Here is a 20,108-nt window from a genome sequence, read left to right on the forward strand (position 1 = left end):
TACCTGTATAAACATAGTAATTACCTTATGGTTTAAAGGAATTACACCACATTTCATATGCAAGTAAACGTCAAAGATATAATAGAGAACTTTTAATATTCTATGTTTTTTGAAGGCTTCTTTTACAGCCAACATGGATAAATGACCAGGGATTATTACAAACACATTCAGTCGTTGAGTAGGAGCAAGAACAACCTTATAAACAACCTCATAAAATAACACGATATTCCTGTTCCTGTGGAGAAAAAAAAAAACACAACGCGATACATACAGTAAGTGCTACTGTAATTGCACAGCTTTGTTCGGTGGCATTAATGTAACGTTACAGTTCGGCAAGTCTGCATATGTATAACGTGTTCCCTCAGCTCAAAATAAGTATGGCTGGTGAGGATTGATTATAGTAAGATGCCATTTCCAAAGGAGCTGATTAGTGGAAGGAGCTTTATAGCTGATTTCAAGCCATACTCTGAGTCTGAACATAACCTGGGCCCAGACGTGGGACCAGACCAGGCATCTCACAGTAACTGTATTAACATTTACATGACATTAAGTATGGGTTATTACCTATTTGTATTAATCATATTTGTCTTCTTTTTCTTGGTCAAATTAAGCCATTGTCACTGATTTCCAGTAATGATTTAATCATTACAATCTACTTTTGTAACAGTGTAGTCATATTAATTAATTTGATAATTAGTTAATTTGAAGAGGATACAGCTGTTTTTACACACATATCATATATGGTGTTTTCTTCAAAGCTGCTTGAGATATTTTAAGATTCACTCTCTTTATTTTTGACTATTTTAGACTAAGCCATAACAAATGTGAAGGTGCATTGTGTAGGGTAAGAAAGACACTCAGTGGAGCGCATACCTCCGCCAAGGCCCAACAGTCCCCTTTAATTTCAATCAAGCCTAATCCAATATCAAATTCGAAATCCTGTATCGTTCTAAATTTTAAACCCATAATGAACAGCTTAACTATAATTTAAGCAGATCTCACTGGGTATACATTTTAAAACGTTTGTAAAACATTCTGCTGCTGAGCATAATCTAGTTTACTCTCCCCACAAATCTGGATCTGCACCAAAATCTGTCATATCCGTTTGGATATACTATGAAAGACACATTAAAGTTGTTGTTACTGTTCTGAATCCCCATTATATCAGCTGCACATTGGCAGTAGTTGCAGGTTTCTATCCCTGTTTGTTGCTGTATAGCAGTTAGATAAAAAATTCCCTCAATGAAAACATATACAGGGGTTAGGCTTAGGATTATCCACTAGATCTTGATTTAGGTGTGATCTTGATTTGGATCCCCATTAAACTGAACTCACTCATAGATACCAGCCACCTAAATATGCCTGTTTCTTTTTCCATCATGATCCATGAATTATTCGCTAAGAAATAAACAAAAGTGCATCAAAACACCCTATCTCGCAATGTAAAACGAAAGTGAGAAAAAATTCCTAGATTCCTGTCCCTTTATCCAGATCCACACCAATAAGTTAAAGGATAACTACCGTTTTTTACAACCTGGACCTTATTTCTAGCAAAATATATGATCATTTACTCACCCAGATAACTTTGGTGTCATTTGAAGTCGTTCGGACGAAATTAGATCCAGTGTAGCGCCGGTATATTCATATAATGCGCGTGACGGGGCACCTAAACACAGCCTCTATATAATGCATTATCTGCAGCGAAACTAGTTCATTTCACCAATATTTTGTCATGATATGCTAGTGCTATTCCCCTCTGAGTCCAGGCTCGTCTGTTATCAACATCCGGGGTCAAACTAGCAGTAGCAGCTACAGGTAAACAAGCCGGCTGTCGCGGGTGAGCGCGCAGCTCAGAGATGACATCTTTCAGGTCAGAGGTAGTAGGTCAAGCTACAGACCCTGGATGTTGACAACAGACGAGCCTGGACTCAGAGGGGAATAGCACTAGCGTATCGTAGCAAAATATTGGTGAAATGAACTAGTTTCATGGCAGAAAATGCTCATAAGGCTGCGCTTCGGTGTCCCGTCACTCGCATTATATGGATATACGCGGCGCCTCACTGGATCTAATTTCGTCCGAACGACGCCAAATGACACTAAAGTTATCTGGGTGAGTAGATGATAATATATTTTGCTAGAAATAAGGTCCAGGTTGTAAAAAACTGTAGTTATCCTTTAAGGGGGTTCTATTCCATCCTCCATCCAAGTTTCCTGGAAATCCATTAAGTAGTTTTTTTATAATCCCGCTGACAAGCCAACCAACCAATGGACACAAATGAAACATGGTGGAGGTAATACTTACATTTAAAAAAAAAAAAAAACTAAATATGACAAGAAATTAAGTCAATACAATCAGAACATTTACAAACTTTACAAAAAAAAGGCCTGACATCTGTATACCACTCAGTGGTTCCTTCAACTCTGTTTCCTTAACCAAACTATAACTTCGAGCAGGGCCACCCATAAGAAGAGAACAAGGGTGAAGCTTTCTGGGGCCCAGCTGCTAGGAGGGCCAATGTAGGCAAGCAATGATCATGTTCATTCTAAATAAGCAATGAAAACCAATCTTTATTTTAAACCAAAATTCTCATCGTTACTTGTTTAAACAATACAAATAAATCTTGTATTTACTGTTGCTTTAGTAAAATGTAGGGGGATTGTAAAATGAAAATGGTAAGAACCATGTGGCCAGGCAGCTAGCCACATGACCTGAGAAATGTACTGATGTAAACAACTTAATGTTGGAGTGAATGTCCTTGTTACACCAGTAGGTGCAATTAAATTGGGATGCAAAAAAGAAAGAAGAAGACAAAGAGGGCTGCCAAGGGCTTTAAATAATAATTTAACTTTTAGTCAGTTGTGAAAGCTGCTCCCAGCCAGGTTGAAGAATCAAACGATAGCCAGGAGACTAACTTTACAGCTAACACTACTGGACATTTTCAGGGGCCCAATCATTCCTGTGTCTATGTCTTTTGTAAAAACACAACTGTTCACTCATTACCTACACTATGTGCTTACATTAATGCTCTGGGTACATGAAAATTTGCATTATCAGTGGTAGAAAATACAAGCACAAATACATCTCTTAGAGAGCATCAACAGCCATTTTCAGGGATCTAAGAGTTAACAGAATAAATAATGGAGGAGCTTTCCTCCTCTGACAACCTTTGAGATCATCCCTCTCATTGTAACATCCTCAACCATCATGCTCTCCTTGCTGATTGTGTGGGAGGAATCACTGCAGCAGGATACATCTCAGTTCCTTTCAAATCCCCAAATCATCAGGAGAAAGTCATGCAGCAATTTTAGACTTTTATAAGGAGGTATGAAAATATTATGCTATAGGTCTGATAGCAGCATGGGAAAAATTATCCCATTCTATTCCTCAGCACAGATCAGATCAAATCATAACATAGACCACACTGTGAACCTTGACCTCACCAAAACCAATTTCATTTAGAGAGATGGAGGGTAAGGGCACTAAAACTGGATTTGTGATGCATGCACACTAAGTGAGGCCTAAAGAAACCTAATGAAAAGGTAAGAAAGAGGAAATTGCAGTCACATATTTCCCTCTGTCAAAAGAAATATCTCAAAGATAAAGGGACATGTGGGATTCAGATTCTATTTTAGTGAATTCATGTTGCCCTTTGATTACTGTGTAATAATACCATGCTTTCAAACCTTAATCACAGCCACGGCATTTTCACCGAAACGTCACTGTTGTTCTGCACAGCTAAAATAGCAATAAAAACCCCATGAATTCCACTAACTAGAGATGCCCCATAATTCTACAAGTGATAAGCATTTCTCCCATTTTCATTTCTTTTCTCCCGGTGGCTTTGCACTCACTATTTAACACTGCCATCAGAAGTTTACAGACAAAGCAGGATTGCTGAGAAAGAGACTGAGGGAAAGGGTGCTGAAAGTTATAGCCTGACCTATTCATATTCGAATACCTTCAGCTCAATGGTAAGGTATGTTTCAAAGCGCCAGGTGGTGACATCTTAATTTTTCACGGCCGAAAAATGTGGCTGTGTGGCTCTCCCCTCTCTCCCCATGCATTATTCTTGTTTTAAGCAGCACATCTCCTCAGGGGGAAGGGGGGTATTGTTTTACAACACACCCAGCTGCGGCCTACTTGCCTTGCCTGGGGTTCTTTTCAAGGAGTTGTCTTGGGTGACCCCTCTCTCTGGCAGTTATTAATAATAACACATGCCGGGGAATAGTTCACCTTGTAGCACTGAGGCCTCCTCACTGCAGCATGTATGTCTCGCCTCAAACAGAGGAGTCTCCAGGGGAGAGAGGTGAAGATGGTTTGAGGAGAAGAGAGTGTGTTTGTGTGTGTGTGTGCGCACAAGTTGGGAGGGTAAAGGGGTGTGGAGGGGGCTATAGTGATAGGAAGCCAGAGGGAGAAACACACAAAAGACATCAAACAAAGTTTCCCCCTCATATGTAATTAGAATCAGGTAATCATCTGTGTCCCCTCTAAAGTGATGGAGAGCCTGATTAGCGGCATCAAAGAAGGCCAAGAGGGCTGAGACTTAAGAGGGAGATGGAGAAGTGTGTGTGTGTTTGAGAAAGATGAAGAAATAAGAAGGTAAAGTGGCAAGGCTGACAGACTGAGTGCTGCATTCTCCACCTATAAGTCCCATTAAAAGCTTGAGCAGGAGAGGCTCTTTGTGCATGCTGAGTGCTCTATTGTAATAACAGGCAGCAGAGAAAGGATTCAATCCTGGGTCTGAATGAACCAATGCATTCCAGGCAAATTCTCCTCCTCAAGTGCTCAAGGGATTCAAAAAAATTGAAGGCTACTTCTTTTTCAGGCCTCAAACAATTGTTTTGTCCTAAGAGGAATCTTTGAGTTGAAGAAGAAGACCTCAGCAAAGCAGTTTGAAACTTAATCGTAGGGTAAGTTTATGCTATTTAACGTATCCTTATTAATGATACTAACTTAAATACATGGGATAAGCACTTAATATGAGACATCAAAAGAATGGATGAGCCAATGCCTGTTGGTCTGTCAGTGTGTGACTGACTTGACTTTTAAATTTAAACTGCACTGCACTGTTCTACTGCTGTCACGCCATAGAAAAACAAAAATGTTGCAAGGCACAAGGACAGAGTACATTATGATGATGGCATGCACTGGCATAGCAGGCTCTTCAACCTTTAAGTGTAGATACCACATCCTTCAAAAGCCAAAATCCTCCCCTTTCTTCTACAGAAAACACGTTACAGTACAGGTGCTGTCATTGGAGAGACAGCACCTGACAGAAACGCTATCTTTGATGTAAACACAGTCGCTGAAGTTGAAAAGGGCAGTGAAGACAACATATCAGGCTAAACAGGTCCTTCAACCACCTAGATTAGGACAATCAGTTCCCCTTCATTTACAGAGCAATATTCATGAGACTGGTGCCATTTCATTGTTGCTTCCTCATAATTTCTTTATTAATAAAATACAGACAAACAAAGTACCATTTTGCATCTGTATGAGAGGTACCCAGCTTTCAACTAACTCCAATGTTAACCCATCTGTGACAATTATTAGACGACCAACTGCTGCAATGGCGGTCCATTCACTCTAATATTATTGCGGCGCTATAGAACAATGAGCATCAGTCCTATTGGAGAACCTAGGTCCTACTGCCTGGATGTATTTTTTTTTCCACTATCAGTTCCCATAGTAAAGGCTTTATTTTAATGACATTCTCAAATTTTCTCAACCAGAAACACAACAGTGTCCTTGATCATTCAAAAATATGATAGGTTAAAAGTTTTAATTTCTTCTGTTTTGCTTCTAGGAAATCCCTTGCTATGGCAAGACGTTCTCAGTCCCAACTCGTAAAATACGGTCAGTTGCCCAAAGGTTCAACCTACGACATTCTACCTACACCTAGTGTCAGTTCTGCATGTTAGGGGCTACGTGGTCAAGTAAACAATCATCTGTAAAATGCAACATTTGGTTAGATTTTCAAAATAAAGCCTGCTGACAAACAGTTCACATATCAACACATATTATGACTTTTGGAATGTAATTAATGTCAAACGGTCGCAGTTAATTTTCATACTTTGGGTTAGATAACTACTGTCAGTCTCATAACTTTCGTAACATAAGTATGTCACTCACAGAGCACAAGTTACCTCATTCTCAAGCTGTAAGTATAGAAAAACATAAAAAAGTAACACCACTGCATGCTTTGAAAATGGTCAGCAGTAATGTGAAGTACTGAGTAAAAGATACACTACACTACTGTGGATCTACTCCTGAAACAGACCCTACACTAGAGCAGGCAAAGAAAAGTAAGCTGTGGTGTTATTGACCAGCAGCCTGACTGAGGACGTCCTTGTGCCCTTCAGTGTTAGTTGGGAGAACAGCTGAACACCTGCACTAGTCATTAGAGAAAGAGGAGCTGGCCTGAATCTTTCAGCCTGCAGAGAATCAGAGAGGAGAGAACTGATGACAAACTACACCCAGCTACCTGCAAATCTCCAAGGAGCACAGTTCCGTCAAGTGAGCTAGATGTTATGCAGTGGCTACTCAGAAATCACAGGCTATGAGCTCTTTGTGTAACTGTTTACAATCCACTGATGCCTTTAATATGACTAACTAGCTGGGAGTCAAGTCTGCTCTGTTGAATGTGTCTGTGCTGTATTTGGATAGAACTATAGCTGTAGCCAGATATTACTGCTGAATGGCCGTTTAATTACCACTCCAGTAATTCAGTCTGACACTGACTACTCTTATGCTGTTTTCTCTATCTTTATTGTGATTGTAATGAACATTTTTCATAACCAATCACTATTTGGTGTCATCCTACATCATTGTCAGTATAGCTACTTTAGCCACTTCACAGTTAGCAAGAGTTGGCAACATTCATTCCTTTAGGTCTTGAGGGAGCCTGTAAAAGCCTATTTTAGCCCCTTATAGTGGCTACATTCAGAGGAGAGCCAGGATTGACCTATGAATCAGTAGACTGAGTCTTAAAAGGGTGAAGAATTTATCATTTGGATCATGGCCTTAAACACTTCATTGGATTGTGGGTATCTGAGCTAAGAAGGCTATATTTTGCTTCTTTGTGAGTAATCACACCCTGAACAGTTTTTTTTTATTAAATGGTATGACACGTATTGATAAGGAAAAATGTAACTAAATGAGATTTCTGAAAGGAACAGATGAGCTTCAGACAGCCAGAGCCTTTTCTCTTTACTCCCTGCCGGTCCCTGGAGATAATGCTTGACTTGATGTCACAGTCACGTCTGATGCTGACACACAAACTGACAATGTGTCATAAGCCCGATGAGAGATGAAAAAACATACATTTATGATTTACATGTACATACATGGTTATACAAGGTGGCTGTGAAGTACAAAGATTCTGAAAGACGAAAAAAATGTGAGTTGTTACACTGAACCATGCTCTACATGTTGGTTATCTCTCACTGATAGCCAGCTTTCGCAAACGTTAATAAATCCAGCCATGTTGACGGCTCTGTGAGTTTGCTTGCATTTATAATCTTAGTAAAACCACTGTAGAGGAAAATTGAAGTTTGGATTAAAAAAATGAATGAATAGATAAATAAATAAATAAATATTCTCATGGCGCTGTCTTTAAATGGATGCCTGGAATTTACAGTTTTCCATTAACTGATGCTCAACAGCGTTTTCATGCCTGCACCAGGCCTTGGAGCCAGCCCTAGTGTTGTGTGTGTGTGGTGGCAGGTAAGCAGGACGCTGTGCCGCAGTCTTCATTTTGTCAGTGTTTTTTTAACTTAAATGTGTCAGTCTGTCTGCTCCTCTCCCTCCTCTGGGCTTTTAAACATTATCGTTCTGTACTGTGAAAATCACACATCAGCATAAACAGTGGCGTCGCACTATTACCACTATCATCAATGGAGGCTTCGGTTTCAAAGGGATCATTTGTTGATAAAATGTTCTTGCAGCATTTCTCCATATTCTGAGAGAGCAAAGCACAAATCAAGCTGTAGGAGATAATACCTATAATTGTGTTTGCAGTCGCAGGTATATGAAGGGATCGTTTGGTTACACATACACACAAATTCCTCTCTGTACAACATATTTGAACACGCAGGGACTGCTGAAGCTTCAAGTTTTTCTCCTCATATTTTTTTACTAAGTTTTTTGTGTATAGTGATAGAGGTTTATTATTTCTCAGCTGGTAGGATCATATCGCTCATGGTTGTAGACCCCTGAAGAATTCTATTAACCCTGGTTATGTCAGGCCTAATAACATGCCACCCTGCTAAGAAGAAAAGGATTGACTTGGAGAAAGGCGTGGGGGTGTATAATGAAGGCACAAATAATTTACTTTTAGAGCCAACGGAATATAAAAACGGACTAAATGTAAAGTCATCCTTATTTTTCCTCTTGTCGCTAACCTGGGCTGACAGACTGAGATAAACATAAGTAGAAATAATACATTTGAGGTTGCTTTTTGTGTGAGGGAGTGTGTATTCCTGTATTGTGTGTGTTAGTGTGTGTGCAAAATTGTATTGCTTTGTGATGTTGCAGCCATTGATTGCCTCAGTGAAGGAGCCTGGCTTTCTTTGTTGTTCTGCAGATCAGATGTGGAGTGCTGCGGTTTGCTATATTTGCCATTCATTAGCTAGCATTGAGGAGATGTCAGGGCGCATTCACGGGCAGGCCACTCGCGTGATAGCGAACGTCAAATCAATTCAGTCACCTTGAACTTCGAAGATGAAAGAATAACATGTTGGAATTGGTCTCCCCCTTACCCTGCACGCCTGTACAGAAATATATGCCTGGCCTCACTGCTACTGTTTGTGTTAGTGTTGTACAAACAATGTCCACACCAACTGATACATTGATGGCATTTACAGTTTCTGTTCTAAAGCGCTTTCAGTGGTCCTGGTACTTGGGTTGAAGTGTTGATCTATTTACATGACACATCACATTGAAAAACTAAAGTACGATCATATCTAGAGGCTGCACTTTTCCTATTTTCTGATTCCATAAATGTATTTATTTGTTGGGTTAATGTGGAGGCCTTTTAATTTCGTAGTACACTGTATAATGACAATAAACTCTCTAATCTAATCTAATCTAAACTAATCTAATCGATTGTCCACAAATCTCATGAAAAAAACCCCTTCCAACAATGCATTAGTCCATTTTATAGTGTAGTATCCTTTTTTCACTGTAGATTTTATTAAATGTTATTAAAACAGGGAGAAACACTATTTGGGGTCATGGAGGTGGGATTGATTCAAAATAAACTATACTGTGTGTGTTCATTTTAATGAAGGAACAACCCAATCACCAGAATAAATGTTGGCAATGTTTCTGCAAAATAGCAGATAAGTTTCTTTAAGTTAAATTTTCAATTTTTCTCTTGTAACAACTAGGGCTGGGCAAAACGATTATTTTTGTCATCGATTAATCTAGCAAATATTTTTTCGATGCATCGATTAATCTAACGTTTAATTTTTCAATTCGATTCTATTCCGATTCGATTAGCGATTATTTCCCCATAATTTGACCTATATAGCAATTTACATAATGCTAATTTATGTATCTCAATGAAAAAACACAAATTTCTTCATTCCAATACATTTTTATTGCTGTTAATTACCAAATTCCAAAATAAAATTCAAGTAATGAATAGCAAGCGGCCTCACGTCTTTCAGCACTTTGAGGTGCTGGTGCATAGCCATCGTGCTTTTATGATAGGCCATTTCCATTTTACAAAGCTGACAAACAACAGAGTTGCTCCCTTTTACTGTAAAATAGTCCCATACCTTCGAAATACGTGTTCTTTTTTTGCTGAGTTCAGCGTCAGCTGACTCAGTAGCCCCATTCACACTTCCATTTGCATGCGGGGATCCTGTACCAATTCTCGGCATCCGCCTCTGTGTGAAAGTTTCAGATGCGGCGAGGGGTGAAATTTCCCTCCGCCTCTGATGCTCCTCCGGAGGTATCAGAGGCGCATTAATGGCGAACCGAACCAGTGTGAACGGATAAGCCGGCGGCGCGGAGCGAGGGCGTGTCGATCTGATGGTGTTCACTGTCTGATAACTAAACAGGTCCATCACTCAACAAAATATAGATAAATGTCCCACAAAGCAACATTGCATGACCAAACAACAGTAACGTAGTAACTGGTCCTATCTTTGGCAACTTATGTGAGGAAAATAATACCGCAGTTATATGTGTGTTATAGTGTCGGTCCGACCGACTCTTCGTCACATTTCTGCCCGAAAAACAGCGTCTGTCCCCGGCAAAAAACTTTAACTCGCCAAGTGTTTGTCACGGTGAAAAAAATCACTGGGACGGTCAGCCCTCCACCGAGACTTCAGTGAACTTTCCCCCAGAAAACAGCCTCCCTCCCCGCAAGTGACAGAGTCAGACAGCGTCCTGTTTACTGATGGCGATTATGTAATTATGTAATTTAGAGAAAAACGTAACTTTGTCACTTGTTTGGTGGGTCAGGATCTCATCACAACACATTATATCAGCATCCATATGATTATAAACAGTCAGCAGGTACATGTTTAGATTAACAGGTGGACACCGGGGAAACACCTTGAAAAAAACACACGTCATCACCATGACGCGTATCGTCACGCCTCTTTTGGAGCCGCAGCGCCGGCTTGCTGTGTGAATTATACTCTGGTCGTCTTTTACGCCGGAGCTGCTCGGCTCTGTGTGAACAAACAAAGGCGGAGAAATGGTGTGAAAAGGGCTACTGGCGTTGCTGCTGTTGCAACTCGCTGCTGCCATTTTTTGTTTTGGTTGGTTGACGCGTCAACGTACAGTTTTTGCGTCGACGTAATCGATGACGGCGACGTGTCGCCCCAGCCCTAGTCACAACGCTGTGCCTATACTTTGGTGAGGTTTAGGCACAAAATCCACTTGGTTAGGGTTAGGAAGAGATCATGTTTTGGCATAAAATACCTGTTTTCTGTCACCACAAACATGGATGGAAAATTTCCTGGAGGGAAAAAAAAAAATATCCAGTGGATTCACACTTAATGATGATGAAACAAAAAACTTGAACTGTGGTCACTGGCTTCTTGTGACCACAGAGATTTATCACTTGGAAGAGGTAAATATTTAGTCTGTGTAAAAGTGTGCAAAACTAAAAGACCAGAGAGAGAGAGAGAGAGAGTTTCAACAATAAAACTTTGGCTTTGGGCTGGGTTAAAAAAAAAATGTACCTCCTTACTTACACTGAACACTGCAAACAAAACATTAAACACCTATTACACTGTCTGTGTAACATCAGATTGGCCCCCTGGGTCAGCTGTGATGGGCATTAGGACTCTATGCAAAACATTATCGTAAACCACTACAGGGAGTCTTGAAGCAGAGTTACTCTGCAGTAAACTATTTGACGTGCTTTACTAATTTTACCAAAGGCTTATTTGGCTACCAAACTATGCACTGTTTTGGCTGTATGAAGATATAATATAGATAAGCATTAGATTGCACTCAGGATGGGAAGATACTCAGTATTAAAGGATGCTGCTTGGTGCCTAAGGGTTGGTGTCTGGTATATCCATTCACTAATCCACCCATGCATCATAAAGAGAGTAGCTGTAACTGTGGCACATCATAGCTTTTTTTTCCTTCTTTCCACCTAATTTGGTTTGGGTTAGAGACTTAATTCCAAAGCAACTTAAATTTGACCTCTCACATGATCATATTGGGGGCATCAGGTAGATGCACATACATACATTGATCAGCTAAAACATTAAAACCACTTGAGTCCTGGCATTCATGAGGATAATATTTTGAGACGTACCACACACTGAAACATGGTTACACGTTGTGTACAGCGACCTCTGCCAGTGTGCACTCCCACAGCCCAAAAACTGCTTAGGAATGGAATGAGTAAAACAACAAAGAGCCCAAGGCGTTGACCTGCCCTCCAAACTCTCTAGAACCCAGTCCGATCGAGCATCCGTAGGATGCGCTGAAACAACCCCAAATCCACAGAGGCCACACCCAGTAACTTACAAGTCCCAAAGCATCTGCTGCCAACATAACAGTGCCAGACACCACAGGACACCTCAAGAGGTCCATTGTCCATGCCTTGATGGGTCAGAGCTGTTATGGCATCACAAGGGGACCTACATGTGTGTGTTCAAGGTTGTAGCTGATCAGTGGATTTTACTTAAAAATAACATAAGTGTCTCATATAACGTTCTACCAACGCCTGATAGCACACTCACCTTTTGATTATTCTCTGGTACAGCAGCTTCTCCCCAAAGCCTCTAGTACAGCACCTAACAGTGACTATCTCATAACTGATGCTGAAACAAAATGATGTGTGCCAGGGCCTGCAGCAGGCACACAGTGCAAACATACCCACTGTCTGACTCTGACTTTAGTCTTTATGTGGAATGTTCACTCCCCTAATGATAGTATTCTATATATATTCATGTCAAACATGTCCTAAAAGCAGCTGTTACTGCACCATGTACTCTTTGCCACAGGTTCAGACATGTTAACAAAGCGGAAACAGGACTATATTTTTAATTATGGTCAGCTAACACAAAATGCTGATGATTTTTAAGATGACGTCTGATGTCCTGTTATTTATATTTTCTATATTTTTTATTTTTTGCTGATTGAGTCTACAAACTATATACGATGAAAAAAATAACTGTTCATTTAATGTAGGATGTATGTAGGCAGGAAAAATAAAATGATCCTGTGTCAGCAGCAACAATATGGAGAGAATGCTATAAGCCTGTCATCCCTTTGTGTTTTTAATAAAGACATATCCATCACTATTGGAACTGCAGTGGTTGTTGTAAATATATAGGAAGTGTAATATATTTATAACAGTGTGAAGATAATTGTAATCATCTCAAACCTTTCTCTAGCTGAATTAATTTAAAACAGAAATCAGTTTATGTGTAGCCTGTGTCAATGCTGAGCTTTACATATGACAAGCCTCCATAAACTACAAATTAATTCCTTATATAAACCTAATTTAAGCCAGCAGCTGTTTGTCCCTCAGTAGGCCTTGATACAAGCAGCACAACCCTAGCAGCTCTGAAAAGACAGAAGAAATCAGATAAGATTCATATTGGAATTACCCCACTTATTATTGACATATTTATTTTTAAAAGGCTGAATTAATCATTGTTGACCATATAAACTATACTCATGTGTGTAACAAAAGATTTTTGTTATACATGCAAAAATTAAATTCTGGTTTGTTGAGTGATGATCATTAAATGATCATCACTCAACAAACCAGAATTACAACAGTTTACAGCATTAGGAAACATTACAGACTAGTTTAGTGCAATGCTATTGGTATTAATTGATTAATTGATTGATTAATTGGCGTGTTATGTATTAGACCTCTTTTTCAAATTATAGAGTTATCAGTTATAATCTTACAATTTAATTTATAACAGTGAGACTACCATTTGGTGTATGGGCTACTCCTTTAATGCCAACTTGACAATACTATGTCTGCTAACTGTAAACTAGCTGTAATGCCAGATAAGAAAATACACCGTACACAAACTGCAAATAAAAGGGTTTTTAACTTATATTTCTGTTTATAAAAAAAGGGATACGTTATATTCCAACTAATGAACAGGTAAGTGAATTCTATTCCAGCAAACAAATATAATTTAGTGCAAGTAAAATGAAGCTTTAAAAATCATACTTAATTCCCAGACACAGAATGAAAGAAGGTTAGTCAGTTCCTGTAAATCACACTGCTGAAGCAGCAGAGTTTCTTCTGTTGGGGTCAGGACACTTAGTTGGGCTTGCTTCATGTGCACATGGGGTCACATTTGACTTCTAGCAAGAATGTATTGATATTTAAATACAAACGAGAAATAAATAAAAGAAAAGAAATGTAAAAACAGCTAAATACTGTATATGAATGTGAGATACCTTGTAAACCAGTCAATCTGATCACAATAATTGGTAGTAAGCCTATTTTGATGATCAACAGGATAATATCATGAATAACAATTATTTTGGCCAGGATAATAGTGACATTAACTTTGGTTGACTAATATCCATAGAGCCTGAGAACAAAGTGAAATTTCTTCCTGCATTTTGCGAATGGAACATTCAGTTTGGTTATGTCACCCTCTCCTGAAATAGGGACAAGGGTGCAAAGATTTTCTTTAATGCTATTGCAAGTTGAAAGTGGTAACTATGTTATCTATTGGTTTTGACTCTTTTGAGAATAATTCGTGTTCCTGATGTGCTCCATAGACCTGTACAAAGTGACAAAGGTTAGTAAAAGTTACTCTAATTAAATCTTTGTTGTTGATCAATTTTGCCTGTGTTGTTTATTACTGGTTATGCTGTTTTATGCTCATAGTGGCTGCCAGACAGATTCACTAAAAACCCTCATAGATTTCACTGATTAGTTGGATAAAATTTCTGTAATGAGCTGTCATATTTTAAAGTAGACCTTTTCAGGGAATATCTAAATTCTACATGTATATAACAAATTAAAATCGTGACTGCAACTATACACACCCCATGTCACTTCAGCTTCAAACAGCACTGCTGATCCTGAAAATAAGGTGTCATATCAACCATGTTCCAAGGTAATTACAGGATTTCAAAGGCTAACAAATGGAAACGGCACAAAAATAAATGGAAACAGTACAAAACACAATTTATGGAAACGGGTCAAATGAGACTCTCGAGACCTTTATATTGATGTTTTCTGAATAAACCAAAAACAATAATGACAATAATGCAACAACTAAGTAATACACTCAAAGAATTCGTATTAGAATCGTAGTAAATCTAAAAAATCTAAAAGGGGAGCTCAGCCGTAACTCTAAATGTGTGTAAAGTGAATTTCAGTGAATTGACTCTGTACACACTGTGACCAGACTGTGAGATGTGGATAGAACACACGGTTTGTTGAATGACACACAGAAGCGGTAAAGATGTCGGCTGTCTTTCTTACCGTAGGTAGTCTCTCCGGCACAGGATGAGGTTTGCTTTGGTGTAGAGTGTGGAGCCCACCTCGCCCAACCTGCAGTCACAGCAGGCACACTTGAGGCAGTCCTCGTGCCAGTACTTATCGAGGGCCTTCAGCAGGTAACGGTCCTTGATCTTCCGGTTGCAGCCGGCACAGCCTTTTGGCTTGGTGTCCGGCTGAACGGAGAGCATTTGTATACCTGAGGGAAGCACAGAAAGAGGCTTCAAACACTCATCTACCAACAACATTCTTTGAGTGAAAAAAGAAACACACAAAAAGTCTAAGACGAGACGAAGCTAAATGATCAAACAAGGAATGTGATGCATTTAAAGTATAATTTAAGACATTTTAAATTTTCTAAAGCTTTGTTTAGTTGACGTGAGCATTCATGGACTATTACAGTCCTACATATAATTGTCAAAAAACACAGATTTTAGTAAGCAACTAACATTTTCAAATAATGTTATCTTTTTTCACTTGTACTGTATTTCTGTACACAGATGAAAATCCTAAACTGTGGTTCTAAAACCATGTTTCATGAAGGGCCAAGATTATACACAGCTGTCTCCCATCTCTAGACTAAAAATAATTTTCAAGGAGGTTTTGAGTGTGTTGTGTGTTCATACTGGAAAAAGGGGCAAAGTCAGATTTACTCATGAAGTTAGTATGCAGGCTTTTTGTTTGCAGACCAAACAAGGAGCTGCAAAAAATATAACAGATTTGCAAGTGAGACAGTTACAGGGAGATCCAAGACAATGAACAAAATATTTACTTTTTGAAATAGATTAAAGCTGCCACTAGGATTTTTTACTTTTTGTTGATCCTGGAGACTAAGCGAAACAAAGTAAACTTTATTTTGGTACTATACCAACGGACTACAGAGCAGCTTCTTTCCTCAGGCTGTGAGACTCCTCAATTCATTCTCAGCACTTCACATTAAACAGTAATTTTCATTTTATAACTTATCCAACCTGTTCAAGTCAGAATCCGACCTGGTGTGATGAATAAAGAATAACTATAATACTGTACAGAAATAGCCTTTCTTCCCATTTGCTTATGTCGGTGATATAAAGGCATCAGTATTAAGACTCAATTATGTGTGGAGAACAGTTTTGAGGAGACTCCTGCATTGATCTGGCTTAACAGAAATATGACATATACTGACGTGTTAGGGTTATTAAAAACAAAAATTGACATTCATGGTATTGCTATGGAAAAAAATACTAATGAATAAATATGTAAATAATAATAATTTAAAGCATTATTAAAATATATTTAACGTAGATGATTTAACAGCTGTGAGCCAATGGATATTAATGGTCCCAGTGGGCAGCAATTTACTGACTGTGACAATTAAAGAGAAAGTCAGATGAAGTGAATGTCGCTGGTTTGGCAGTCTACAGTTTGGGCTCTGACCAGTAAGATCACTACAAACCAAGAGTAATAGCAGCACTGTTTAAGTATTGTGACAACAACAAGCAGCCCACACAGACACAAAGACACAGTTTCACATTTGTCCCTGGACACTTTTTTTTCACGTTGACCTCCTCTGTGCTTAAAGGGGCGTGGCTACAGACGAGGAGCTTTGCAGCGGCAGTATTGTTTGGCCTGAGCCGACTGTGGAGAGCCTTTGTTGGCCCACTGGGTGAGAGAAGAGGGGGACAATGTGGCCTAGCACCAGGCTGGAATTAGTATTCTACTACCATTCCCTGAGGACAGTCACCACCCCACTACCCTTTGTCCCCCATTCTCTCTCTCTCTCTCTCTCTCTCTCTCTCTGGCGCGCGCGCGCGCGCACACACACACACACACACACACACACACACAAAATATTGAACAGCTTTAGCTTTGCTGTTTTGAAAAAGGCCTGCTGAAACTTTCCTTTTGCCATTTTATTTCAAACATCAGTTGGCATAAATTATTATATTAATAAATTAATCATTTATATTTATAAATTAATATTTTTTATTCTGTACCATTTCCAATTAGGAAAATGCATAGTTTAGATTAGATTTAGATTTGTGTGTTTCCTGCTATTTACCATTAATTTCACTACAATACACGTAGTACAAGAACCTGAACACTCCATACTCGTGTCATCTATTACATTTGTGTGTAAATGCATTCTTGTTGAACAGGCTGTACAGACCACACAACACTAACTCTTACCTGATGTTCACTAGGACGGTTCTAACTTTCTGCAAGTTGTAATTTTATGTCGTAAATAAACTAGTGGCTTCCTTGACAGTTACGTGGCATAACCATTTTAACGTTACTGAACTAAGTTTCAGTGACAGTGAGGAAAACGTTTGCACGAGTTGTAGCCTAGCTCTTTAATGGGCTTGAAACATGTGAAACACTGGCACAGCTCTTTCATTTTCAAATCTGTCACTACGATGTATTTCCTCGCCTACCACACAGTCTATCCAAACTATTCTTTTAGTAGAAAAATATTTGGAAAGACAGAACCTATCAAAGTGGCTGCAGTGCGGAGCTTAGCTCAGCTCATTTGTTCCAGTGCGTTGGGGCTGATTTGTTAATTGGCTGGATTTAGAGCGCGGGGCGCACGGCTGCTCGGCCGGCTGCTCTCCGCTGCGCCTGTTCAGCGGCACTGATCCGTCCTCCTCGTTAACACAACAAAGTCCCTGCTACTCATTACCAATCCAAAGGACGGAAGAGTTTCGACTCCTCTTTATCAACTCGGGGGAGAAGGAGAGAAGCAATGCAGGAATTTGCCCACGTCGCTCTTCCGATTGCCCGGGGGAGTGCTGAACAAAAGCTTAATTTTCCATAACGGAAGGGAAATCACAGCTGCTCGGAGCCCTAATGATAGCCTATCTGTTTTGCTTGCGCGCTGGCTCGTATACTCCCTTTCCTCATTCCCACTCGCTGAGCTTCCCATGCTACACGTCTCCGGCCACATGTGTCTTCATCCCAGCCCAGAGCGGATGGACGATGATGTAGCGATGGAGCAGAGAAAAGCCTAATATTTGAGTCTCAGCTGTTCGGTAACACGACGCTGACATTTCACCCTATCAGTTTAATTACTGTTGCCATGGCAGCGGAGTGCTGGTAAAGGCCAATAACGGGTTTAACACAGAGACTCAATTTGCCATGCACAAGCACATAACAGAGACTGGAGCCATTGCACAGCAGCGTGTCGGCTACATACCAGCTGTGTGATCACTAACATAACACCAGAGCACATCACTTTAATTTCTTCATGAAACGTTATCAGCGATTGAAGAGACAATGGATCCGGTTAGAGCAGCAGCAGTCAAATGTAGACACGTCGTTTTCGATGCAGAGATGCTGTAACTTGTCGTTGCAGAGCACACTAAACACACATGAAACATGCCGTTCGTATATGCCGAAGCGCAAAGTAAGCATCTTACCGAAACTTTTCTCCCTTTTCTGCATTTGTTGAACCGCTGAAGCAGCCGAAGCACCACCGTGCAACCCGGAGCCGCCTGGTCCGGAGAGCAGCTGTCTGCAAGCAGGTTGGGATCAGGCTTTGTTAGAAGGGGAACAATCCAGCACGGCGACCAGAGAGGATTGAAAAAAAGGGGGAACACCGGCAAACAAAACACAGGCGGAGGAGCTAGAGCGAGCGGTTCGCTGCCGTGGGGCGTCACACGGCGACCGGAGCTGTATGTGCAGGGAGATGCAGGCAGCGGATGACAGGACGACAAAGAGATGCTTCCCCTCCGCGGCGCTGCGACCATCTAATCCTACTAGCCACCTTACACAGCGGCTCCTGCTGCACGCTGCTTCGCTAATCAGCGCTTTGACGTGCGCCCGGGCATCGTGCCGTCTGTAGCCTACGAAAAGGGGGACGTTTCCCTCACTCCGCTGCCCAAACCACCATCGGAAAATTAAAACCGATAATCATTCACTCTCAGTTTTCACGCATATAGACTATTTAAAAATATCAAAGCCATACAATCGTGAAATCTGATTTAACTGTGGCCTTGTTTGAATGATTAAGAACATTTAAATTACAACAAAGATTGTTGTTTCAAAATGAAAAAATGCCAAAATAGACAGCTTATCTCCAGCTGACTCACCTTTCCCAACAAGTTAAGCAGAAGCCTGAACTCCAGCGGCGGATTCTAGCTACAGATCCCCTCTGAACAGAAAAAGTTCACCAAACTGACATCGCCCGTCGCACTGCACTGATCTTCAGGGTGGAAGAAATGAGCTCCACATGGATCAGAGCGGCCACTTTGTATGACACCCAGCTACAGGTGTCCATCCGCCCGCTATGGTACATGCATGGAGTGTGCGGGGCTCAGGCCGGTGTCCGCATACATCAGCGACTGAATGGCGGGAGACGGGGGAAGTCAAGCTTTATTATCTCCAAACCCTCAATCCCTCACCGGTGAGACATTACACCGCCACGATAAGGTCATTTACTTATTACCAGCTGCTCCACTATAACTGAGGGCAAGCATCACGTGCGCGTCCCCGGAACGCCCACATTTTCCAACGTCCTTCAATCTTGCAGCCACAGATGTGCGTGGCATGGTGCTCATTAGCCTACATAATGGAGAAAGACACACAATAGGTTTGTTTAGAAGTGCACACAGAACAATTTGACCGCTGGGACAAATGATTTAAATAACTTCAGCAGTCAGACCAGTGGTGTAATGTATTGGATTACCAGGCTGTCAGACCTATCAGGAGTCTTAATTAATTAACCTTTAAACGATTAGTCTGTGCACAAATAACCACAGTGTCAACAAACCATTTTTCTATTCATATATATTTTTGGTTACCATGGTGTTTTTCCATTCAGATCAGTGACAAACTCAACTGAGAAAACAATCATAGAAAGAGGAAGCATATCTAATATAGACACTTAAACCAGTCTCCATCAAGGACACTGACTCCTCTTTCTCAGACATTCTTTCTCTAAGAATGCACAACACGCGCAATGTGAGGTCCCAGGCTCCTCTGTGGCAGACTGGGCTGATTCCCGCGTCTAAACATTCTTTATTTACATTATTTCTGTAATTTGCGGACCAAGTTCGCCCAGTTATTGCGCCAGTCCGCATCAATTAGCGGTCCTGTTTTGACTGGATGCGGCCCACTTGTTAGGGCACGGCGACCCCACACCCCCACCTCCCCACCACCGCCTCA

General features: G+C 40.5%; 1 protein-coding gene across 4 annotated transcripts in view; it reads right to left on the reverse strand.

The window, feature by feature from the left end:
* Window positions 1–19,346, reverse strand: part of lmo3 (LIM domain only 3) — a 69,730-nt gene extending 50,384 nt beyond the window's left edge. The window contains exons 1-2 of one of the 4 annotated variants that reach the window (XM_084346103.1): window positions 19,034–19,346; window positions 14,952–15,165 (exon numbers count right to left, since the gene is read on the reverse strand). In XM_084346103.1, the coding sequence (XP_084202229.1) occupies window positions 14,952–15,157 (206 nt within the window). In that variant the 5' untranslated portion in view covers window positions 15,158–15,165; window positions 19,034–19,346. Of the gene's footprint in view, window positions 1–14,951; window positions 15,166–17,135; window positions 17,991–18,361; window positions 18,919–19,033 lie in introns of those variants that run through there. The other 3 variants (XM_084346102.1, XM_084346105.1, XM_084346104.1) reach the window with 3 other exon arrangements.
* Window positions 19,347–20,108: the final 762 nt, after the last annotated feature.

The sequence above is a fragment of the Pagrus pagrus genome (genome assembly GCF_965226575.1).
Source record: "Pagrus pagrus genome assembly, chromosome: 23".
Classification (NCBI taxonomy): Eukaryota; Metazoa; Chordata; class Actinopteri; order Spariformes; family Sparidae; genus Pagrus; species Pagrus pagrus.